Below are 23,404 nucleotides of genomic sequence, written 5' to 3'. Positions count from 1 at the left end.
TAGCAGATTTTTTAAAATATTTATTTATTCCCTTTTGTTACCCTTGTTTTATTATTGTAGTTGATATTGATGTCGACGTTGTTGGATAGGACAGAGAGAAATGGAGAGAGGAGGAGAAGACAGAGAGGGGGAGAGAAAGATAGACACCTGCAGACCTGCTTCACTGCCTGTGAAGCAACTCCCCTGCAGGTGGGGAGCCATGGGCTTGAACCCAGATCCTTATGCCGGTTCTTGCGCTTTGTGCCACCTGTGCTTAAACCGCTGCACTACCTACCACCCGACTCCTGCCCTGGCAGCTTTAAAGCCAGCTTCTGGTGTTTGTAAAAGTCCTGACAGCCTTTAACCTTTATGACCTCTGCCCATCTCTTAGTCCTTGTGTGCATAGTTCTGTGTGCATAGTTAGTTTTTCTTTATTATAAAAGGGAAATCTTGATTCTTTAAAAAAAATTTTAAATATTTATTTTCCCTTTTGTTGCCCTTGTTGTTTTTCATTCTTATAGTTGTTGTTGTTATTGATGTTGTCATTGTTAGATAGGACAGAGAGAAATGGAGAGAGGAGGGGAAGACAGAGAGGGGGAGAGAAAGATAGACACCTGTAGACCTGCTTCACCGCCTGTGAAGTGACTCCCCTGCAGGTGAGGAGCCAGGGGCTTGAACCAGGGTCCTTACACCGGTCCTTGTGCTTTGCTCCACGTGCACTTAACCCAAAGCACTAAAGCCCAACTCCTACAAAAGGGAAATCTTACGGTATATGGGGGCCCGGAAGCTTTTTGGCATTAGCCGATTGGGGTTTGGAGCGCCAGAAATAAAGTCTCCGTCTTCCAGTAACCCCCAGGTGTCGTGACTTTGTTTACCAACTGCCAGTTTTACAGGCCCCCTCTCTCAATCTTCATTTTTCACATATCAAAGAGAAGCAGGTAGAAACCCAGTCGCTGAAGAATGTCTCCAACCCTCCTTAGGGGCAGCTCTGGTTCCAGCTATTTTAGGCATACCTCAAAATCTGCCTTCTACCTTCCCCCAACCCTGCCTTCAATTGAAAAGAAAGTCTCTTCCCCACACAAGAGCACCAAGACCTCCCCAGGGTTGGTGGCTCCCTAACCACCAAGCCTCCTATGTCTCTGAATTTGCATTTTCGCACATAGTAGTTGCTCAGTGTGTGAAGAGCTAGAGCTACAGGGCTCCTTAGCAGTCTTCTGTTTAGCCTGGGGCTCCACAACCATTTTTTTAAAAAATATTTTTATGATTTTTTATTATCTTATATATTCGATAGACACAACCAGAAATGGAGAGGGAAGGGGGAGATAGAGGGAGGGAGAGGAGAGAGACAGAGAGACACCAGCAGCACTGCTTTACCACTCATAAAGCTTTCCCCCTGCAGGTGGGGGTGGGGGGGCTTGAGCCTGGGTCCTCAGTCAGTTGCATCACCACCTGGCTCCCTCCACAAACATTTGTTTAAAAACTCAAAACTCCTGGGCTGGGCAGTGGCACCACACCTGGGGAAGAGCACACATGTTGCCATGCACAAGGACCTAGGTTCAAGTCCCTGGCCCCTCCTGCATTGGGGAACCTTCACGAGTGGTGAAGCAGGGCTGCAGGTACCTCCCTCTCCCTTTCCCTCCCCGCCTCAGCCCCACTTCCCTTTCAATTTCTCTCTGTCTCAATCAATCAGTAACTAAAACTTGAAAATTCCCAGTCTTAGAATTGATGTAAGAATGTTATTTCTCCTGGTTTACACAGGATTTTACCTCCCTAGGGAGATCTAGCTATCAGTCTAGCCCCTGCTGGAGGAATGTTAGGGGATAATGGGACATATTAGCACTGCTGCCTCCTTCAGGCAGGCAACTAGCCTGCAGCTAGCATTGAAAAGTCATTTTTCCGTTTTCAGAGTGTGAAATTTGACTACATTGGGGAAATTACTGGTTCAAACTACTCTCATCTCCCATAGGAATTCCACAGCTCAAGTTCTTCCCTGACTCCCACCCCCCCATTCACCCCCCACCTATCCCCTCTCCCATCATAGTTATGAGTCACAGATGGGGCCTGTCTATTTTAGTATAGAGTCCTAAGAAAGGGGAGGCTTGACCAGCCATCAAAACAGAGCACGGGGGAGGGGGTGCTGGATGGTGGTTGAGCACACGTTACAATGTGCAAGGACCCAGGTTCGAGCCCCGGGTCCCCACCTGCTGGGGGAAAGCTTTGTGAGTGGTGAAGCATTGCTGCAGGTGTCTCTCTTCCTCCCAATCATCCTCTTCTCTCTAGATTTCTGACTGTCTCTATCCAATAAGTAAATAATGATTATAAAATAAACATGAAAGAAACAGAGCATGGGGCCAGTGAAATAGCTCATGAGGACAGTGTTGTGATCCAGGTTTGAGCCTGGCCCCAACCACACTGAGGAAAGCTTCAGTGCTGTTTGGTTATCTGTCTACTGTCTTCTATCTAGCCATCTTAAAAAAAAGGTTACAAATAAAGTAAAAATAAATTTCTTTCCATTTAAATTAGCTATCATGGGGGTTGGAAAAATAGCTCTCTTGACTAATGTACTGTTGGTCATCATTTCCACTTTGTCATGTATATAAACCCAGGTTCAAGCCTGGTCCCCACCACACTGAAGGACACCTTGGAGCTGTGGTCTCTCTCACTCTTTCTCAGCCCCTGTCTCACTGTCTCTATGTAAAGAATGAATGAAAGCAAGCAGCAAATAAGGAAGCTCTCGACCTTGATTTCTCTGAACCTGCAGATGCACCACCCACAGCCTGTCATAGGCTTCTTTTGACCTCCACAGCCACGCAGAGATCTTATGGGAAGCTGAGCCCTGTGCATCATGTACCTGGACTTGGCCAGCCCTTGTGACTGCAGCCATGGCTTCCTGAGCTGGACAGCCCCGCCCGCTGCCCCCAGGCTCAGCGCCCGTGGCTCCTCATACAGCCTTGGGTGTGAGGCGGATCACAATGACTCTGAAAAGGCTCTGTGGCAGCAGGGGTAATGGGTATGAGGCCGCTGAGAGACCAGGCCAGGAAGATGGGCCTGCCCAGGAATCGGCCCACCTCCTAGGGGGCTTCAAACTCTGGGGACCTTTACTGGTCCCCCCCACAAGGCCCTACAGGCTGAATGTGACACCAGGAACTGGCTCAGAGGTGACTGCAGTCTGGGAGTGGGTGTGGTGGGGAGGAAGCCAAGGTCACCTCAGACCCCAAGGTCTGAACTGGGGACCCTGGTCTAAACTGGGGACACATTTAGGGTCCCATCTCCAAAAGGAGTTTCCTGTTGTGGCCCCACTCGGTTCTGAGATGTCCCAGTCTAGGCCATCTGTGTCTTCAGCAAGTTTTCCACCCAGGGTCTGAGGTCCAGCCAGGCTGGGCCCAGGGTTTCCTAATTCCCAGACAAGTGCCAAGGACAGTAGCCACTGCCACTCCCCTACAGTGCTTTTACCCCCCTGGGGGGGAAGGGCGGCAGAAAATGCTCCATTAACCTTATTCTACAGGTGAGGGCACAGAGAAGTGAACTAAGTGGCTGGTCCATGGTTCCAAAGGTAATGAGTAGTGGGGCTGAGCCAACAGCTTAAATCATAGTGGCCAGGCCAGTGTTGAGAGCATCCATGGCACCTGGCACTGTTCTCAGAATGTCTGCGCATTGGCTGACTTCACCACCACAGCTCTAAACCTCAACAAACACGAGAGAAAAAGAGAGAGAGAGAGAGAGAGAATGGAAGAAAGCAGAGAAGAAGGAAGGGAGGGAGAGAGAAAATGGAAGAAAGCAGGGGAGAAGGAAGGAAGAGAGAGAGAATGGAAGAAAGCAGGGAAGAAGGAAGGGAGGGAGAGAGAGAATGGAAGAAAGCAGGGAAGAAGGAAGGGAGGGAGAGAGAGAATGGAAGAAAGCAGGGAAGAAGGGAGGGAGAGAGGGAAAGAGACAGAGAGAGAGAAGAAAGAAATGTGGATACTCTTTCCCTCGCCATTTCTCAGGTAAGGAAACAGGATGGGGAGCTCTGGTCTGTGGCAGCCCGGGCACGGAGCCTCTGCGGGTGCCATGGCCCGGGGGCTGGTCTTATGCCCTCACCACCGCACGTGGCAGCCCACGCCAGCACCCGCAGAGGGGACATCCTGACCTGGGTGCAGGGACAGACATGACCAGGCGTCGCCCCAAGTCCAGGGACCAGCAGGGGGCGCACAAGGGGTCCCTGGACGAGGCCGACTGCCGCCGGAGGGCCCCGCTGCTGTCGCGCCTGATTCAGTCCGAGCTCCGCGCGGTCCCGGGCGCCACGGGTACTGGGGGCGCGGGGGTGTCGGGGGACGGCGGCGGGTGGTGGCAGCCCTCCGGGGGCCGCAGGAGCGCCGCGCCCCGCCTGCCCTCGCTGTCCGCCCTGGCTCCGCACGAGGAGCCGAGCGCCGCGGCGCTCACGTCGCTGCTGCTGCCGCCCCTGGTCCCGGGCTGCGCGCCCCGGCGCCCCGCCACCCCGCGCCAGGACCCCCCGAGGAGCGCGGCCAGGGCGGCTCCCGACTCCCTGGGCAGCCTCCTAGGGGAGTTCCTGCCCCCAAAGTTCCGGGAGTTCCTGAGCCAGCTCGGGGTCGAGTGCGTGGAGCGGCCGCAGTCACCCAGTGAGGTCCCCCCACCACCCCCGCCCAAACCAGGCCTCCGGGGGGCGGGCAGGGCGGGGCTCAGCTCCTTCCGGGAGGGGGTCCCCCAAAGCTGATGGATGTTATCCAGTGAGCCTCAGTCCCGGCCATCACTCTCTGAAGGCGGGGCCACTCGCCCCCATTGCACGGATGGGGAAACTGAGACCCAAGGCCGTGTTACTAGAAAGACCCCGTGAGGACTGCCACCCCCAACCCGGGCGCCTGACTGTTTCCACCTCCTCCTGACTCCAGCATCGCCGGCAGCCCAGCACCAAAGGGGTTTGTCGGGGTACTGCCAAAGTTCTCAGTGTCCCAGCTGCTCCTTCCTCCCAGAACAGAGGTGAGTGTGGGGTGAGGGTGGAGGTGGGGGAGGGGATGGCTGCCGGGGAAAGCTCGGAAATGGGGGCCCTGACCACTCATTGCAAGTGTGGCTTGTCTTCAAGGGGGCAGTCCTCGCACTTCCAGAAGGGTCTTGAGAAGATTCTGCTCCATCAGATACCTACCCTAGGGCCTCAGAGGAGCGACCAGCTACAATTTAAGAGGAACAACCAGTGAGTTAAAGGGGGCAGGAGGGTGTGGGAGAAAGCCTTTCTTTCCTCCTTCTTCTCCTCCTCCTCCTCCTCTTCACTCCCACTCCTCCTTGTCATTGCTGGGACTTCACTGTTCAGACACCTTTATAGGTGGGGGGGGGACCAGCATAGTGGTTATGCAAAGTACTCCCATTCCTGAAGAACCTGAGATCCAGATCTAATGCCCCCACTTAAAAAAAAAAGTGAAGATGGGGCCAGGTGGTGGTCCACCATGTTCATAATGCCATGCTCAGAGACCCTGGTTTGAAGTCCCGGTTCCCACCTGCAGGGAAAACTTCAGAAGTGGTAAAGCAAAGTTGCAGGTGCCTCTTTTTTTCTCCCACTTGCCCTCTTGGTCACTGTCTCATCTCTCTATCAAAAAAAAATTTTTTTTTTTTGCCTCCAGGGTTATTGCTGGGGCTCAGTGCCTGCACCATGAATCCACTGCTACTGGAGGCCAATTTCCCCCTTTTGTTGCCCTTGTTGTGGTTATTATTGTTGTTGATGTCGTTCGTTGTTGGATAGGACAGAGAGAAATGGAGAGAGGAGGGAAGACAGAGAGAGGAAGAGAGAGATAGACACCTGCAGACCTGCTTCACCGCCTTTGAAGCAACTCCCCTACAGGTGGGGAGCCGGGGGCTCGAACCGGGATCCCTACACCAGTCCTTGCGCTTGGCGCCACTTGCGCCCAACCCGCTGCGCTACCGCCTGACCCCCCCTTTTTTTTTAAAGAGTGAGGGAAGGACACCACGACATAGAAGCCTCCTCCAGGGGGCTGAGCGGTAGCTCACATGGTGCAAAGCGCAAGGACCCACGTAAGAATCCCGGCTCAAGCCCCTAGCTCCCTACCTGCCAGGGAATGGCTTCACTGCCATAGCAGTGCTCTGATCCTCTCTGTTTTCTATAAATAAATAAATACATAAATAAATCTTTTTAAAAAGTTACCCGTCTCTCCAACTACCCACCCACATGTATCCTTCCATGAACCAGGCCTTCTGCCAAAGCATTCACCTTGTATCCATCTACTCCTTGCATGGCGCTGTCCAGGAACCAGACATTTTCCCAACACAGTCAATGGTCCTCCTCAACATAGCTGACAGATGGAGATGCCGCTGATGGATCAGAGTAGGCCCCGGAAATGAGACACACCACACTGTTGTTGCTGGGGCTTCAGTGCCCTGCGCCAGCTTTTTCAGATAGAAAGACAGAGGCAGAGAGAGAGAGAGAGAGAAAGAGAAGCCCCTGCACTGAAGCTTCCTCCAGGGTGGCAGAGACCAGCTCTGGCCTGGATCCTGTGTTTGACAGAGCAGGTGCACTATCCAGGTGAGCGATCTCGCCAGCCCCAAGCCAAGAGCTCAAAATCAGTCCAAAGAAACACCCTCCTCATGAAAGATAGGAGTAAAAATATGGGGAGTGGGGCGGTAGCACAGCGGGTTAAGCGCATGTGGCACAAAACGCAAGGATCCCGGTTCGAGTCACCAGTTCCCTACTAAGTGGTGAAACAGGTCTGCAGGTGTCTATCTTTCTCTCCCTCTCTCCCCTGTCTTCTCCTCCTCTCTCCATTTCTCTCTGTCCTATCCAACAACAATGACATCAATAACCACAATAATAACTACAACAACAATAAAACAAAGGCAACAAAAGGGAAAATAAATAAATAAATGATATGAAAAGAAAGTAAAAATATGGACTCTACCATATCAAGTGTAAGCAGCAGTGGGGACAGACACACAGTGGTTCCTATCCGAGCACTAATACTCCAGCATCTTTCAGTAGTAAGAGTCTGCAGGTGTGTCTGTCTTGGGGGGGGGGGTACTGGGGAGGGGGCAGAGGAGTGAGACCCAGTGGGGTGTGTTCAGCCAGCCTCCAGGAGTGCTTGGGTACAGAGGCTGAGGTCTGTGGTCAGTTGGGTGGGCACTGAGCAGGTGTTGATGAGTAAAGAGCCACTGGATAGCCAGGTCCCCAAACCTTTACCAACTATTCTGTACTTTATTTATTTATTTTATTGCCACAAGATTTATCACAGGGGGTTGTTGCTTGCATAACACATCCACTACTCCTGGCAGTCATTTTCACTCTTATTATTAGGTAGGATAGAGAAATTGAGAAGGGAGGGGAAGATTGACAGAGATTAAGAAAGCCACCTACGGGGAGGGGAGTCAGGCGGTAGCGCAGTGGGTTAAGCGCACATGGTGCAAAGCGCAAGGAACAGCCTAAGGATCCTGGTTTCAACCCCTGGCTCCCCACCTGCAGGGGAGTCGCTTCACAGGCGGTGAAGCAGGTCTGCAGGTGTCTTTCTCTCTCCCTCTGTCTTCCCCTCCTCTATCCATTTCTCTCTGTCCTATCCAACAACGACAATAAAAAAAAAAAGGGCAACATAAGGGAATAAATAAACATTAAAAAAAAGTCACCTACGGCATTACTTCACTACTAGTGAAGCTTCCACCCTGCAGATGGGGAGTGGGGGAAAGGACTCGGACAGAGGACCTCCCGCACCATAACGTGTGTGCTTAACCTGTCGCACCATTTGACCTCTATTTTATTTAATTTAAAAATATATTTTATTTGTTTTACTTTAATGAGGGATAGAGATACAGAGAAAGATACTGACAGCTCAGCTCTGGCTTATGGTGGTATAGGGACTTGAATCTGGGACTTCGGAACCTCAGAAAAAAAAGTCCTTTTCCATAACCATCATGCAGTCTTCCTCACTTTATTTTATTTCATTTTACATTTATTGATTTGTCTTTTACCAAAGCACTACTCAGGTCTGGCTTATGGTGGTACTGGAGATTGAACCTGGGACTTTGGAGTCTCAGGCATGAGAGTGTTTGAATAAGCACTATGCTATTTCCCCCACCTCCAGTTATTCTTTTTTTTTTGCTCCCCCCTCTTTTGTTGCCCTTGCTGTTTTATTGTTGTTGTAGCTATTATTGTTGTTGATATTGTTGTCTGAAGACAGAGGGGGAGAGAAAGACAGACACCTGCAGACCTGCTTCACCACCTGTGAAGCGACTCCCCTGCAGGTGGGGAGCCGGGAGCTCAAACCGGGATCTTTACGCAGTTCGTTGCGTTTCATGCGCTTAACCTGCTGCACTATGACCTGACCCCCTCCAGTCATTTTTTTTAATAAGTAAATCTTTTTTTAAAAAAAAGATTTTGTTTATTACTGAGAAAGATAGTAGGAGAGAGAGAAAAAGAACTCTGGTACATGTGCTGCCAGGGATTGAACTCAGGACCTCATGCTTGAGAGTCTAGTGCCTTAGCCACTGCGCTACCTCCCGGACCACTCCAGTCTTTCTTTATGCCTCCTGGTTATCAGGATTGAAAGGCAGGGTGGCCTGAAACCTAGCTCCCATCCTCATGCTCTCTGCTGAATTTATTGCCTGGTGGTGGCTATGATCTTGTGGCCATGGGCATGCCGCATAAACAAAAACAAAACAAAACAAAAAAACCCTCTGTGTGTCTTGGTTTTTTTAACCTATGATCTGAGGTGTGTGTGTGTGGTGTGGCTTTGGTGTGGTGATTCACCAGCAGGACACTCCTGAAAGGCAACGTCTGCATTGGATTGCTCACCACAAGTGATCAAGTGGGTTAAGGAGTCAGGGGCTCAGGCCCTCTCTGCCACTGTTGCCTCTCTCTGCAGTCTCGGCACTCAGACCCCCAAGGGCCAGGCCCTGCAGACTCACAGATCTTCTGGAGAAGGTGCAGAGGCCCGTCCCCGTCGCCGGTACTGCCCCTTCCGGGTGCGGTTCGCTGATGAGACCCTCCGGGACACAGCTCTCCGCTACTGGGAGCGGAGTTGTGCAGGTCAGTAGATGTAGTGGGGCACCTTGAACTCCAGCCTGGTGCTGGGAGAGCAGAGTCTTCGGGCCTGGATCCTGGGAGTAAGGGGTTCAGAGGCTCATCCGCAAAGGCCAAGGAGGCTGTGCAGGTGTCCCAGGGCTGGAGGTCCCAGGGAGGAAATGCAATGGGACCCAGAACCAGGGCTGCTCCTGGGCCCAGAACCCTGCAGCCTCAGCAGCCTGTGCCTGCCCCCCACAGGGCCTGTAGGGACAGCAGAAGGTCAGACAATCTCAGAATTCTCTTCCTCCCATGAAAGCAGATTTCAGGAGCCTGAGTGAGCAGGGACCCAGAAAGCTCCAGAAAACCAAACTTCTTTCCACCTTGGGAAGGCTGGCACTATAATTTTTTTTTCAATTTAATAAAATATATATTCTTTTATTTCACTTGCAACCAGGGTTGTCGCTGGGCCTCAGTGCCAGCAGTATGGCCAATTTTCCTTTCTCTTTCTTCCTTTCTCTCTTTCTCTCTCTCTCTTTCTTTCTTTTTTTATAGGACAGATAGAAATTGAGAGGGGAGGGTAGGTAGAGAGGGAAAGAGAGAGAGAGACCTGAAGACCTGCTTTGCTGCTTGTTCTTGCAGGTGGGGAGTGGGGGCTTGAACCCGGGTCCCTGGGCATGGTAATGTGTGTGCTCAACTGGGTGCACTACCGCCAGGTCCCCAGGCTGGCATTATCTGACCCAGCCAGACAGCTGTGGCCCCAGGTCCCCAGGCAGAAGTGCCCCTAGTTCTTGGCGGATGTTGTGACCATGTCTGTCTGGGCAGCTGCCACATTGAGGGGATTGTCAGAAGGCAGCCAGCCAGTAAGATGCTGCTCTTTGCTCTGGCAGAACCTTCACCTGCCGCCTTCCATCCAGCCTGCCCCTCCTCAGGCTCCTCCTGCAGCCCCCAGAGCCTCCAAACGCCAACAGCCTTTACCTAAATTTTTTTTAACTCTTAAGGGTAAGAGAGACAGTTTAATGGTTATATAAAATATTTTCATGCCTGAGGCTCTGAGGCCCCAGCATCAGTCCCCAGCACTACCATAAGCCAGAGCTAACCAGCACTCTGGAGATGGCACAGTGGATATGGCCTTGGGCTTTCAAGCATGAGTTCCCAAGTTTGATTCCCTGCATCAGATGTTCCAGAGTGGTGCTCTGAGTCTCTCTTAATAAATATTTAAAATATTTATTGTTGTTGTTGTTGTTGTTATGCCTCTATGGCTATTGCTGGGCTTGATGCCAGCACTTTGAATCCACTGCTCCTGGAGGCCATCTTCTTTCCATTGTTGTTGCTGTTATTGCTGTTGCTCTTATTATTGTTGGATAGGACAGAGAGAGAGAGAGAGAGGAGGGGAAGACAGAGAGGGGGAGAGAAAGATAGACACCTGCAGACCTGCTTCACTGCCTGTGAAGCAACCCCCCTCCTACTGAAGGTGGGGAGCCAGGGGCTCAAACTGGGATCCTTGCCCTGGTCCTTGTGCTTTGTACTATGTGCGCTTAACCTGGTGTGCTACTGCCTGGCCCCCCCAAATATTAATTTTTTAATTGAGAGAGAGAGGGAAGCAGAGCATCATTTTGGCACATGCCATGCTAGGGATAGCAGGTCTCAGGACCTCATGCTGGAGAGTCCGCCTCTTTATCTGTGCCCCACCGACTGGGCCACCACCCTAACTCCAGCTGTGGATAAAGTCCTACAAGCCCAGGACCTTCTGTGGCTCAGGAGGGAATCTGCCCAGTGCCCGTAAGGTGACAGGAAGCTAGAGACAGAACATCAACTTCAATTCTTTTCTCCAAACTTCCCATTTTTAATTTACATCCTTCTTCACTTTATTGGTGGGGGGGGGTGAAGGTGTACAGTCCAGTTGTTGACACATAGGTATGATTTCTCTGTGACAGGTGTCTGCAAAACACTCTCACTCCCAATTTGGGTCCTTTTCCACATGCACTAGAATCCCAGGCCCCTCTCCCAGACCCCTTCCTGCCCTCCATACCACTCACACAACTGTTCAGGGCCTCCTGATCAGCCACTAGGACGGCTGTTGTGTAAGGAAGAATCACCACCTCTCCGTCTTTATAAGATTCTCAGCACTGGGTCTTCCATTTTGGTGGGATGACTTCTCTTGTGGGAAGGGGAGCAGGAGGAATGTGTGTTGGGAGAGGGCACCTTGGCAACTAAAGGCAGAAACAGTTACACAAGATTATTTTAACCCAGAGCCTATGGGTACTGCAGAGACTTGGGTTGCCATGGGGATGAGGCACGCGGGGTAGGGCTCTCACTTGTCCCCTCTCCCCTTCAGCGCAGCAGTGCATCGCTGAGAACGAGAATGCCACAAGGTCAGCAGCACCCGGGCGGGTGCTCGGGGCGCTCGGGGCGCTTGGGCGATGGCTGGAGAACTTGCCTACAGCCCTGTACCCCCAGCCCATGGAGGAGGCCACAGCCAGCCCCACGTTCAGCTGGGACTGCCCTGGCCCGTGAGCTTTGGGGGTCGTGGGCATCACTGGCGTCCCCATTCACCTTGTGGAGACACTCCCATCTAGCAGCGAGCAGGCTGAGGGTCCTGTCAGCAAGGAGGGTGGACTAGGGATTTGGGGTTTGTGCGTCTCACCGGGGAGGTCCTGTTCCCCACAGGCCCTTCCGGGAGCTGCAAGACATTCTATCTGAGAACACTTCCATGAACAGCAACCTGACCTGCACCCCCAGAGCCGCCTCCCAGAGCCAGAGGGGGGGCCTTAAAGCCTTCCTGGAAACCAATGGCATCCTCGATCAGGCGGGGAAGCCGCCCACTTGGGGCCGGAAGCTGGTGAGTACTTGTGCCTGAGGGTGCCTTTGGTCAGGGCTGGGGCAGGCTTTGTAGACCTATCTCCCCCAAGCGGTGGCCTTCTGGGCTCTCCAGTGGTCTGCCTGGCTTCAGGCTGTCATATGGGGCTGACTTTAGACCTGTGCCTATCCGCCTCCCCACAAGCTGGCCACCCCCTTTTTGCTCTAGGAATCCTTCCTGCCCAGGCTGGTTCTGAACTCCGTTCTGAAGCGAGGACGCCCAAAGGGGTACCAGCTCCTCCTGCCTCCCACCACCTGGCAGCAGGCTCAGAGATGAATGGTCCCCCGAACCTGGGCCCAGGCATGGACAAGAACCACGATGAGGCCAGGACTCTCCAGCCCCACAAATAAACACACATGTCCCAGGCACTGGGACCTTCCAACAGGCCTCAATCTAAAAACTTCTCCATGTACCTGAATGCTGATGCCCAGGGCCCCTGGACCTGGGGGAAGGGGAGTGGTAGAGAGAACCAGCTGCAGTGAGGCCAACAGGTCATCCTCAGGAATCAGGACACTGTTGTCTCAAGTGAACATCTTTTCCCCGGGGAATGCAGGTGATGCTGCCTCACTCCTCAAACTTGGGACCAAACCTCAGTCCACCTGCAGTAACTCACACCCGAGCCAGATGCCTGCTCTGGCCCCAGTCCTCAGCCTTTTCTGTGCCTGGACAGAATGCCATTTGGTGGCCTCCACTTGAGGCCAGAGGCTCCAGTCTTGAGTCTCCCCAGGCCACTTGGTACCTGGAAGGCAAGCAGCTTGGCGGAGCTGGGCCAGGCCAGATGTTTCACTCCTTGTTGCAAGTGCGGAATGGGGAAGATGCAGGAAGTGAGGTCTGGAGTTGGTGACAGCAGCTCTGACCCAGCAGGGCCACCCCAGGCTCCCTCCTACCTTCTCACCCGGGACTAAACGTGAGCTTTGGCTTCTCTCCTGGAAGCAGCGCTGTGGCTGTGGCCCATCCCCCGCCAGCTTCCAGGAATCAGGTCTCTGTCTCCACCTACTGGCCATTCAGGGAACTGGCATGACATCTGCACCCAGGATCCCACTGCAAGGAAGGGTGGTATTTGGTGGGACAGGTGGGCTCCCAGGCAGGTTGTTCATGGCCAAGACCCATTTTTTTTAGAAGGGACCTCTTTGAAGAAAGCACCCTAGAAGAGGTGCTCTAGAAGAGAGACAACTGATCTAGGCAGCATTTGCACAAACATCTGGGGGTGGTGGTTAAGCAATGGTGCAACTCCACGGCCCCTTCACTGAGGCTAGAGTGGGATTTCCACCCCTGAATGTTCTGGAACTTCTTTTCCTCAACTGTCACCTCGTCCTTCCTCCCCTGCACCCCAGTATTCTATTTTTAAAAAGCTTTATGGGGGAGAGAAGGAAGAGGAGAGAGAACCTGTACGTTACATGTAATGCTAGGAGTCGAACTCAGGAACTCGTGCTTGAGAGCCCAACAGCTTATCCACTGCGCCACCTTCTTGGACCGCATGTACTTCTATTTTCTTCTTTTTGTTTTACCTAATATTATTATTATTGTTATTACTCCTTTACTTGAAAGGGGATGAGGAAACAGAGAGAGAGAGAGAGAGACCTGCAGCCCTGCTTCACCACTCGTGAAGCTTTCCCAATGCAGGTGGGGACCAGGGCTTGAACCCCGGTCGTCCTTGTATATATATGCTAATAGGAGCCCTCAACCAGATGTGCCACCACCCGGCTGCTGTGTTTATATTTTCTAAAGGGACTGCGGTTTTCCCCACATCCCCACGTCTCCCTGTGATCTAGAACAGCCCACCTCGTCCTCCCGCCCTCTCCTAGCGTCAGTTTACCCTCAGGGTCCCTGCGCTCCGGCCCAGCGGCGGGCTGCAGTGCCGCGCCGTGCCCACGCGGGGGCAGTGTTGGCCTGGCTTTGGCGCTGCCGGTTGCGGCGAAACTTCTCTGCTTTTCGCTCCGGGGTCGGAAACTTTTCCGCTAGTTGGGCTCCCCGCCTCCAGCCCAGCAGTCCGGGGATCGCGGCTCCTTCGCTGCGAGAGGGTCCCGAATCCTCCCAACTTTTCTTCCTTGCTTTTTGTTGTTAACCCTCAAACTGCTAAGCCTGCGGCAGCGTGTTAACAAGAAACACTGGAAATTGAGCAGCATGGACCGCAGCGGGCGGGGAGGCGCCCCAATACCCTGAGTGGGGTCTGGGAGCCTCCCTCAAAGGCCGGGGCGCACCCCTCCTAAGGTCTATAAGCACTTAATCTGTGGGAAGGGGCGCCCTGAGGGTGGGGCTCCCCTCACCCCACCCCAACGCTCGCATCTCCCCCTAGTTCGGGAGGGGAGGCCCTGTGGGTCCCGGCACCCCGACTTCTGCTCACGTCTGTGCCTTCCTGCCGCCACCAACACGGATTCTGTGTCCAGGGGACACACAGAAACGCGTCCCTCCCCCCCCCCCCCACACATCCAACACTGCGGACACACTGCACCAGACCCGGGCACATCCCACATCCGCCGCGTAGACACTACACCCCACCCTGCAGAGAGCCATACACCTGCCTACAGCTAGAAGCCCCCACCCCCGCACATTCTGGGGTTTGCCTGCCGGCGTGCCCCTCCCACACCTGACTAGTGACACCCTCCACCCACCCCCCCAGCAGAGCGCTGGAAGTGAGTGACCTCAGGAGGGGGGAAGGTGGCACTGCAGCTGCCTCTGGGTCCAGCCTCACTCCTCCCTGGAGAGGCCCAGTTCTCCCACGCAGGGGCAGAGGGGGAGCAGAACCCCTCCTAGGCTCCAGGAAGCAGCCAGGCTGGATCTGGGGCCCTGGTTCCTGCTCCGCCCACCTCAGCTAGTGATTTCCTGCTCCTCTTCCAGCCTCCACCTGTTGAAGGGCAGTCCTGTGCCTAGCTGGGAGAGGGGGCTGGCAGCCCAGTGGAAGCGGGTGTGTGTGGGGGGGGGGGTGGAGGAGGAGTGACGTCCCTCCTACAAAGCCCCCACCCCAGTCCTCAGGAGTGAGAGGCAGGAGACCCACACACTGCTGTCCTGTCCTCTTCCTCTTAGCCCTATTGGCAGAGAAGGGAACTGGGGACACATAGAGGCTGGTTTAAGGGTGCTGTCACTGGGACTGCCCCCATGCCCTCCACCAGCACCCGTGCTGGCCACCTGCACAGTGGCTAGCCCTTTGTTCTTGGGGAAACTGAGGCCTGGAGAGGGAAGAAGCTATCTCTTATGGTCACACAGTCACCCAGGGACAGGGCTCCAGTACTTCCAGTGACTTAATTTTTTGATAGCAGGTGAGAGAGAGACAGAGAAAAGGAGAGATTTTTGTGCCACTGTTTCACTGCTGGTGAAGCTTCCCCTTTGCAGGTAGAAACCAGGGGCTTGAACTGGAGTCTTCACTCGAGGTGATGTCTTTGGTCTGCTGAGTGCACTGCTGCCCCGCCACATCACCTGTGGAGGCGGAGCTCTGGGGGATGGAGTTATGCACTGAGTGGGGTGAAAAGCATGGACTTTCCTTTGGTGCCCTTCCAGTCACATTTGGGGAACCTGGAAGACAGCAGAAGGAGCTGGTCAAGGAGAGAGACTGATCTGGGGAAGCTGGAACTTGGGGGGTTGAATAGACAGGCTGGCAGAGAGGTAGAAGCAGGGCTGGGGGGTGGTTAGCTGTGGGGAGGGGGAGCCAGGCCTGTGCCCACACCCTTTCCTTCAGCAAGTGCTTCTCTGGGCTTCTGCTGTGTGACCCACCTTCCCCCTCCCCCTCCCCGCCAGGAGCCTGCAATAGGATGGGGGATGGACACCAAGGGTTGGCAGCAGGACATGGCTCAGGTGCTCAGGCAGAGGCCTGGGGCTCTGGGCCACAGGTAAACCTGGGCATGGAGGTGGGGTGGCCGGATCTGAAGGAGAGGCAGCAGGGTGACTGCTACAGGGTCTCCAAGGCCTGGCAGGTGCACATTCCTCAAGGGGGTGCAAAGAACCTTTGGGGGGAAGACTACTGCCAAGAAGGTGCCCTCTCTCTCTCTCTCACATACACACACACACACACACACACACACGCACACCTGGGCTGCCCACACTCCTCCTTGCTATTTGTGCTTTAATCTGACTCCCCTTCTGACACTCCTGCCTCCTTGGGGCCTCTCACCCCCCCACCCCCAGATATACTCCGAGTGACAGGGTCTGTACTTCAGTGGTTCCCATCCAAGGTCACCAACCCCCTCTTCAGAGACACCTCGTGCCTCCTCCTCTAGGTAGCTCCACAGGCCTCACCATTCCCTATCAATGGCTCCACAGAGGTGTCTTGGTTGATGTTCTTTATGCCATGTGACCCACAAAGCCAGCTCGGGGTGCCAGGTGAGGCCAAGCTCCAAGCAGGAGTGAACCCCTCACTTGAGCTCAGGACCCTCCAGAGCAGAGCTGCACGGACCCAAGAAGCAGCCAGGGATGTGTCTGTCTGTTGTCTCTTCTGACGGGGCCACAGGGACTCTTAGTGATTCACCCACCAAGGTGTCCTCACTTATTGATAATCCCTGGTTTGATCCCTAGCACCATAAGCCAGCACTGAGCAGTGCTCTTGTCTCTGTGTGTTTTAATATTTATTTATTTTCCCTTTTGTTGCCCTTGTTGTTTTTTATTATTGTTGTAGTTATTGTTGTCGTTGTTGGATAGGACAGAGAGAAATGGAGAGAGGAGGGGAAGACAGGGAGGGGAAGACAGAGTGGGGGAGAGAGAGATAGACACCTGCAGACCTGCTTCACCGCCTGTGAAGTGACTCCCCTGCAGGTGGGGAGCGGGGGGCTCGAACTGGGATCCTTACGCCAGTCCTGTGCTTTGCGCCACGTGCGCTTAACCCACTGTGCTATCGCCCGCTCTGTGTCGGGAGTCTCTGTGTTTTTAAGTAAACACTGAAAAATGTCAACGACCACCATGCTCAGAGCCCACCTATCTAAGAAGGAACGCCTGTGTGGACAAGGCATTGCCCTGGCCCTTGTCACAGTCTGACAGCTGTGAGGGCACAGAGGTGAGTGGCAGAGAAGACATCAGTGGCAGCTTGTCAGCACTGAGGAAGCTTCACAAGCAATGAAGCAGTGGTGTCTCTCCTTCTCTCAGCATTTCTTTGTCCCTCTTGGTCTTTCACCCTCTACCTAAAACAAAGAAGTAAATTCGAGTCCACCGCGATTGATGGCATCTCACCGGTATAGTGCCTCAGCAATAATCCTGGTGGAAAAAAGAAAGAGGGGTACAGGCAGTGGTGCTCCTGGTTAAACATTCACAGCAAGGACCCAGGTTCAAGTCCCTGGTCCCCACCTGCGGGGGAAAGCTTCACGAACAGTGAAGCAGGGCTTCAAGTGTCTCTCTGTCTCTTTCCTTGTCTATCCCCCCCTCTCAATTTCTCTCAAATAATAATAAATACAAATATTAAAAGGAGAGAGAGAGAGAAAGAGAGAGAGAAGGCAGAAAAAGAAAAGCTCAGTGGGAAGAGTGATGATGAGGGTTAACCAAAGACAGTTCACTGCAGGCAAACTGCCCGTCCTCACCCCAGCCATTCACCTGCACACGTTCACAGAACACAGTGGTTGAGCATTAGCTGTGTCCCAGGTTCTGGGTAGGCCCTGTGGACAATGTTCCTGTCTCCAGAGCTCTGGGTCTTACAGAGGGGACACAGATGGGGTTGCCGTGAGGCGGGTGACTTCTCCAGTCACAGAGGTCCTCTGGCCGAGAAGGGAAGGGGTTTAATGCTCCGTCGGCATCTTGAAATTCTCTGTGTGTTCTGAACAAGGGACCTGTGTTTCCATTTTGCCCTGGGCCCTTGCTAATTGTGCAGCTGGTTCTGGATACAGATGTTTAAGTCTGCAGATGTTGGGCTGGTCCACAGGAGGGCTGGTGGGAGGGCCAGGGAGGGGCAGCAACAGATTGTTCTGGGAATGAGCTTGATCATGAGCCCAGAGCCCTGTCATGGTTCCCCAGCCCCCTGGGAGAAGCTCTGTGGGAACCGGCTTAGCACTGGACAGAAACTCAGGACCCTAGAATCTCCAAAAGGTCTTTAAAAATCCCTTTGCATCTCTGGATTGACTAGACTTTTATTTATTGGGTTTTTTTTTTTCTTCTTAAGTCTCCTGGGTTCTTTTTAAAAATTATTTTTATTTTTATTGGATAGAGACAGCCAGAAATTGAGAGGAATGGGGAGAAAGAGAGGGATAGAGACAGAGGGACACCTGCAGCCCTGCTTCACCACTTGTGTAGTTTTCTCTCTACAGGTGGGGACCAAGGACTTGGACCTGGCTCCTTGTGCACTGTAACATGTGCACTCGAGCAGGTATGCCACCACCTGGCCCCTTATTTTATTTATTGGGTAGAGAAAGGGAAGGGGCTGGGCGTTGGCTGTAGTGATAGAACGCACGTGTTAGTGCGCACAAGGACTCTAGAACTCAAGCCTCCAGTCCCCACCTGCAGAGGGAAAGATTCACAGGAGGTGAGGCAGGGCAGTAGGTGTCTCTCTCTCCCTATCTTCCCCTTCCGTCTCAATTTCTGTCTCTAGCCGATACATACATAAATAAAATGTTTGTTTGGTTGTTGTTGATGAGAGACAAAAAGAAACTGAAATGGAAGGGGGAGACAGAGGTGACTGCAGCACTGATTCATTGCTCTTGAAGCTTCCCTTCCTGGCCATGCTCCACCCTGCAGGTTGGGGACAGGGCGCTGGAACTCAGGTCCTTGTACTCTGTGATGTGTTCAGTCTACCAGATGTGCCAACACTCCATTCCTGGGTTGGCTAGAAAATGCATCTGCAGGCACTAGCCAGACCAGGGCAAGGAACTCCCCTCCCAGCTGGCCTCCACTCTGCTCTGCCCCCCACCCTCCCTGGGGTAACCCACTTTCCTGGGCACTGCAGGAGATACTTCATGCACATGTAAGGAGGCGCACACTCGCGTGTGTTTTGATATTGTGGTGTGATTTTACATGCCTAGAGTAGAGCTGCAGGACAACATTTCTCCTGTGTTCTGAGAGGTATAGCCACCTTCCTGGGGAAGCACAGCCCCACTGCCTTGCCAGATCATGTTCCCCTGGGGACACTGCCCCCCCATATGCTTATAATGTCCCAGTGCCATGTGGAAGACCTCTAACCCCACTTTAGCAGGTGAGAACTGGGTAGATCATCTTTCTGAATGGGGTGGGGTGGGGGCTCACCAGGATGGGAGTGGAGACTTTAGTAGGGCCCAGGAGAGTGGGACTGGGTCAGGTGGTCTCTGAGGGGTCAGCTGATCAGGGATCCTGGAGCCCTGTGGTGGTAGAGTCTGTGGCCCGGAGGGTTGGCATCAGGGCAGAATGCACCCGGGGCTGAGATTCCGTGCTGGGGGGGGGGTTGTCTATGTGCTATTTCTATTGTGCTTTGTTGATTCAAAGCTCAACTTTGAAATCTGTGTCCACACCTCCCATCCTGGAGAAGGTGCTGGTTTGGATACAACATGCAGTGTTTCTCTCAGCCTTAAAAATAATCCCCTCAGGAAGTCGGGCGGTAGCACGACAGGTTAAGTGCAAGTGGCACAAAGCCCAAGGACTGGCATAAGGATCCTGGTTAGAGCCCCCGGCTCCCCACCTGCAGGGGAGTCGCTTCACAGGTGGTGAAGCAGGTCTGCAGGTGTCTATCTTTCTCTCCCCCTCTCTGTCTTCCCTTCCTCTCTCCATTTCTCTCTGTCCTATCCAACAACGACAGCAATGACATCAATAATAATGACAACAACGAAGGTAACAAGGGCAACAAAATGGGGAAAATGGCCTTCAGGAGGAGTGGATTCGTTGTGCCGGCACTGAGCCCCAGCAACAACCCTGGAGGCAAAATAAATAAATAAAAGAAAGAAGGGAAGAAAGGGAGAAAGGGAGAAAAGAAAAGAAAAGAGAAGAAAAACCTACTTTCACCAAAGGCTTTGCAATTTATCCTAGGAGTTTCCAGAACCTTCTGTAGCCCATCTTCAGATACTTCTCTTCAACTTAAAATCTTTTTAAAAATATTTTGTTTATTTTTATTTTATTGGATAGAGGCAGAGAGAAATTGAGAGGGGAAGGGGAGATAGATACCTGTAGCACTGCTTGGCCACTCATTAAGCTTGCCCCCTGCAGGTGGGATCTGGGGGCTTGAACCTGGGCCCCTGTATGTATGTATTTTTTTACCAAAGCACTGCTCAGCTCTGGCTTATGATGGTGCTGGGGATTGAACCTGGGGCCTTGGGTGCCTCAGGCATGAGAGTCTTTTTGCATAACCATCATGCTAACTCCCCAGTCCTATGTGATCTCTGAGTGATGGGTAGCTGGCTGGGTTCTCTATATGAGAGAAGCAGAGCAGCACTCAGACCCAAGAGGGACCAGAGATCAAACTCAAGACTTCCTGCTTGAGAGTCCAGTGCTTTAACCATGGTGCCACGTCCTGGGCTGCTCCCCACTTTTCCTTTCAGTGCTTCTATAGAGCAGAAAATTTTTTAATATTTATTTTCCCTTTTGTTGCCTTTGTTGTTTTTCATTGTTGTTGTAGTTACTGTTGTTATTGATGTCGTCATTGTTAGATAGGACAGAGAGAAATAGAGACAGGAGGGGAAGACAGACAGAGGGGAAGAGAAAGACAGACACCTGCAGACCTGCTTCACTGCCTGTGAAGTGACTCCCCTGCAGGTGGGGAGCCGGGGGCTCAAACCGGGATCCTTGAGACAGTCCTTGTGCCTTGCACCATGTGCGCTTAACCCACCTGACTCCCTATAGAGCAGGATTTAGTGCAGGCTTGGAGACTGTTCTACCTCCATCCTTCTCCCAGCCAGGGGTCATGGGAGGTGTGAAGTGCTGGGTGCCTCTGGACTCCTGGTTGCTGCTTCTCCTTCCCCCACCTGCTCTGACCTGGCCTGGGCTTGTCCCCCAACCCTGAAGTCCTGCTTGCTCCCTGCTCCCTCACACTCTGCTAAGTCTCTAGCGTCTTTATGCTCTAGTGCCCATTTCCTTCCTGCCCCAGGGCCTTTGCATGTGCTTTCTGCACTCCCACCAGTTTTGTTTACTTCTGCCTAAAGGCAGGTCTCTTGGCCCAGGAGGTGTGCAGTGGGAACACTGGACTTGCAAGCATGAGGTACTGGGTTCCAGTCCTTGGCATCACATATGCCAGAGACTGTCTCTCTCTCTCTCTCTACGTCTTTAAGAAAGAAAGAAAAACTGGGTTGAGTACACATGGCACAAAGCACAAGGACCAGCGTAGGGATCCCAGTCGAGCCCCCTTTCTCTCCCCCTCTCTATCTTCCCCTCTTCTCTGCATTTCTCTCTGTCTTATCTAACAAGGAGTGACATCAACGACAATGATAATAACCACAACAAGGCTATAACAACAAGGGCAACAAAAGAGGGGAAAAAAATGGCCTCCAGGAGCAGTGGATTCATGGCGCAGGCACTGAGCCCCAGCAGTAACACTGGAGGCAAAAAAAGAAAGAAAGAAAAAAACATAGCAGTGATAGGGTAGGCAGTGCCTCACCCAGCACAGTGACATATGACATATGACATATGACAGTGACATATGACCATGTGTGAAGAGGGGTGTGAGCCCCAGGTCACCGGATGAGAGCACCAGCAGCAAGTTAGCTTCCCATGAGATGGAGCAGTGCTTCTGTGCCTCTCTGTCCGTGCCTCTCTGTCCCTTTTTATCTTACATCCTCTACCTAAAAAAGAAAAAAGTTTTTGGGGAGGGTGGAGCTATGCAAGCATGAACTTCAGTGATGTTCCTGGTGGATAATAATAACAAATTATAAATTTTTAAAAAAGGGGATGTGGCCAGGGAAATGGTGCAGTGGATAAAGCACTGGACTCTCAAGCATGCAGTCCCAAAGCATGTGATTCTCAGGACCACACGTGCCTGAGTGATGCTCTGACACACACACTCGTTCTCTCTCTTTTTTTTTTTAATTTCAATTTATTATTGGATAGAGAAGGAGAAAAATTGAGAGGGGAGGGGAATATAGAGAGGGAGACAGACACCTGAAGTTCCACTTCACCACTTGTGAAGCTTTCCCCTTGCAGGTGGGGATCGGGGGCTTGAACCTGGATCTTTGTGCACTGTATTGTGTGCGCTTAACCAGGTGCACCACTACCTACCCCCCCATAAACAAACAAACAAATAAAACTCACAGAAGATTAGATCTCAACTTCTGTGCCCTCTTCTCCAGGAAGCCCTCCTGGGTCAGAACAAAACAATGAATGGTCACATTACTGATGCAGAGGACTACTTTTTTTTTTTTTTTTTTTAAGATTTTACTTATTTATTAATGAGAAAGGAGGAGTGAGAGAAAGAACCAGACATCACTCTGCTACATGTGCTGCCGAGAATTGAACTTGGGACCTCGTGCTTGACAGTCCATTGCTTTATCCACTGTGCCACCTCCCAGACCACTTAAGAGGACTACTCTTTACTCTTAGCCATCTCTGGCTTCCAGGAACATGAGGTCCTTAGTAATTTTTGGCCAGTTGGGGGGGGGGGGGCACGACACTGAGATCTGTGGGCATCTCCCTACAATGTGCTGAGCCTCAGTTTCCCTGCCTGTAGGATGGGGGGGTGTCCCATAGCTGTACTGGCCTGGTGAATCTCCACGCTCCCTCTGGGTTTCTGGCAAGGGTCACACTTATTTCATGGTATCTGACTTTCCTGATTATCTGATTTTCCAGGGAGGAATTTGCAATCTGTAGGTTGGGTAGGCACCCATACCATCCCACCAGCCCCAGTGCACCTGGCATCTGGGGTGACTTATTCAAAAACAACCCCTCCCTCATGCTGAGAAGCCCTTCGAGGGTGGCCCTGAGTGGCAGTGTCTGGAGCACTAGGCTTTTAAGCACGAGATGCTGAGTTTGATCCCTGGCACCATATGTGCTACACGGACGCTCTGGGTCTCTTCCACATAAATAAATGTTAGAGAGCGAACCCCCAAAAGACCTGGTTGGGGGGTGGCGCAGGAACATGGAGGGGGGCTGTACTTCTATGCTTGAAGCTATAAAATCAGACCGGGAGGTCAAGAGCAAACAGGTTCCAATTCTGAGTCTGAGACCCCATTCACTGTCTGTGGTTCAGCCCCTCTGCTCAGCTACTGGGCATGATGATGGCGCCTCCAACCTGGCTCCCAGCCCTCAGTCTGAGGGTGTGGGACCCTGCCTGTCTCAGCCCAGATTCAGTAGCTAAGCATCAAATCTCCAGAACCCAAACCGAGGCCAGTACCCAGCTCTGCTCTGACCTGGTGGTACGACTTCTTCTTTTTTTAAATATTTATTTTATTTATTTATTCCCTTTTGTTGCCCTTGTTGTTTTACTGTTGTAGTTATTATTGTTGTTGTCGTTGTTGGATAGGACAGAGAGAAATGGAGAGAGGAGGGGAAGATAGAGAGGAGGAGAGAAAGACAGACACCTGCAGACCTGCTTCACCGCCTGTGAAGCGACTCCCCTACAGGTGGGGAGCCGGGGTTCGAACCGGGATCCTTATGCTGGTCCTTGTGCTTTGCGCCACCTGCGCTTAACCCGCTGCGCTACAGCCCGACTCCCGTGGTACGACTTCTTAAGGCCTCTGTTTCCCTCTCTGCAAATTGGGTGCCTGCTTTGACTGCTCCCA

General features: G+C 52.6%; 1 protein-coding gene and 1 long non-coding RNA gene across 8 annotated transcripts in view; both read left to right on the top strand.

The window, feature by feature from the left end:
- Positions 1-23,404, top strand: part of LOC132540925 (uncharacterized) — a 578,575-nt gene that overhangs the window by 9,370 nt on the left and 545,801 nt on the right. The gene's annotated exons all lie outside the window — the stretch shown is intronic.
- Positions 3,023-12,207, top strand: C10H9orf50 (chromosome 10 C9orf50 homolog). 7 transcript variants are annotated; one of them, XM_060200321.1, is made up of 7 exons: positions 3,023-3,137; positions 4,866-4,953; positions 5,057-5,164; positions 8,829-8,992; positions 11,304-11,478; positions 11,636-11,807; positions 11,994-12,207. In XM_060200321.1, the coding sequence occupies exons 5-7, from the start codon at positions 11,429-11,431 to the stop codon at positions 12,099-12,101; spliced, it is 330 nt and encodes a 109-aa protein (XP_060056304.1). In that variant the 5' UTR covers positions 3,023-3,137; positions 4,866-4,953; positions 5,057-5,164; positions 8,829-8,992; positions 11,304-11,428; the 3' UTR covers positions 12,102-12,207. The 7 variants fall into 7 exon arrangements, 5 of the variants coding, with proteins under 5 accessions (XP_060056304.1, XP_060056302.1, XP_060056301.1 ...); XM_060200319.1 differs by lacking the exon at positions 3,023-3,137 and adding an exon at positions 4,109-4,262 and having other exon boundaries at positions 11,304-11,340; XM_060200318.1 differs by lacking the exon at positions 3,023-3,137 and adding an exon at positions 4,109-4,262.

The sequence above is a fragment of the Erinaceus europaeus genome, chromosome 10 (assembly GCF_950295315.1).
Source record: "Erinaceus europaeus chromosome 10, mEriEur2.1, whole genome shotgun sequence".
In the NCBI taxonomy this organism is placed as follows: Eukaryota; Metazoa; Chordata; class Mammalia; order Eulipotyphla; family Erinaceidae; genus Erinaceus; species Erinaceus europaeus.
This window is presented reverse-complemented; position numbering and strand designations above follow the sequence as displayed.

What these genes read in the sequence shown, in the direction of transcription:
- C10H9orf50 (XM_060200318.1), top strand. Translation starts at nt 4,124, where the DNA reads ATGACCAGGCGTCGCCCCAAGTCCAGGGACCAGCAGGGGGCGCACAAG. An exon ending in CAATTTAAGAGGAACAACCA is followed by an intron (nt 5,165 to 8,828) that starts GTGAGTTAAAGG and finishes CTCTCTCTGCAG; the next exon opens with TCTCGGCACTCAGACCCCCA. An exon ending in CTGGGAGCGGAGTTGTGCAG is followed by an intron (nt 8,993 to 11,303) that starts GTCAGTAGATGT and finishes TCTCCCCTTCAG; the next exon opens with CGCAGCAGTGCATCGCTGAG.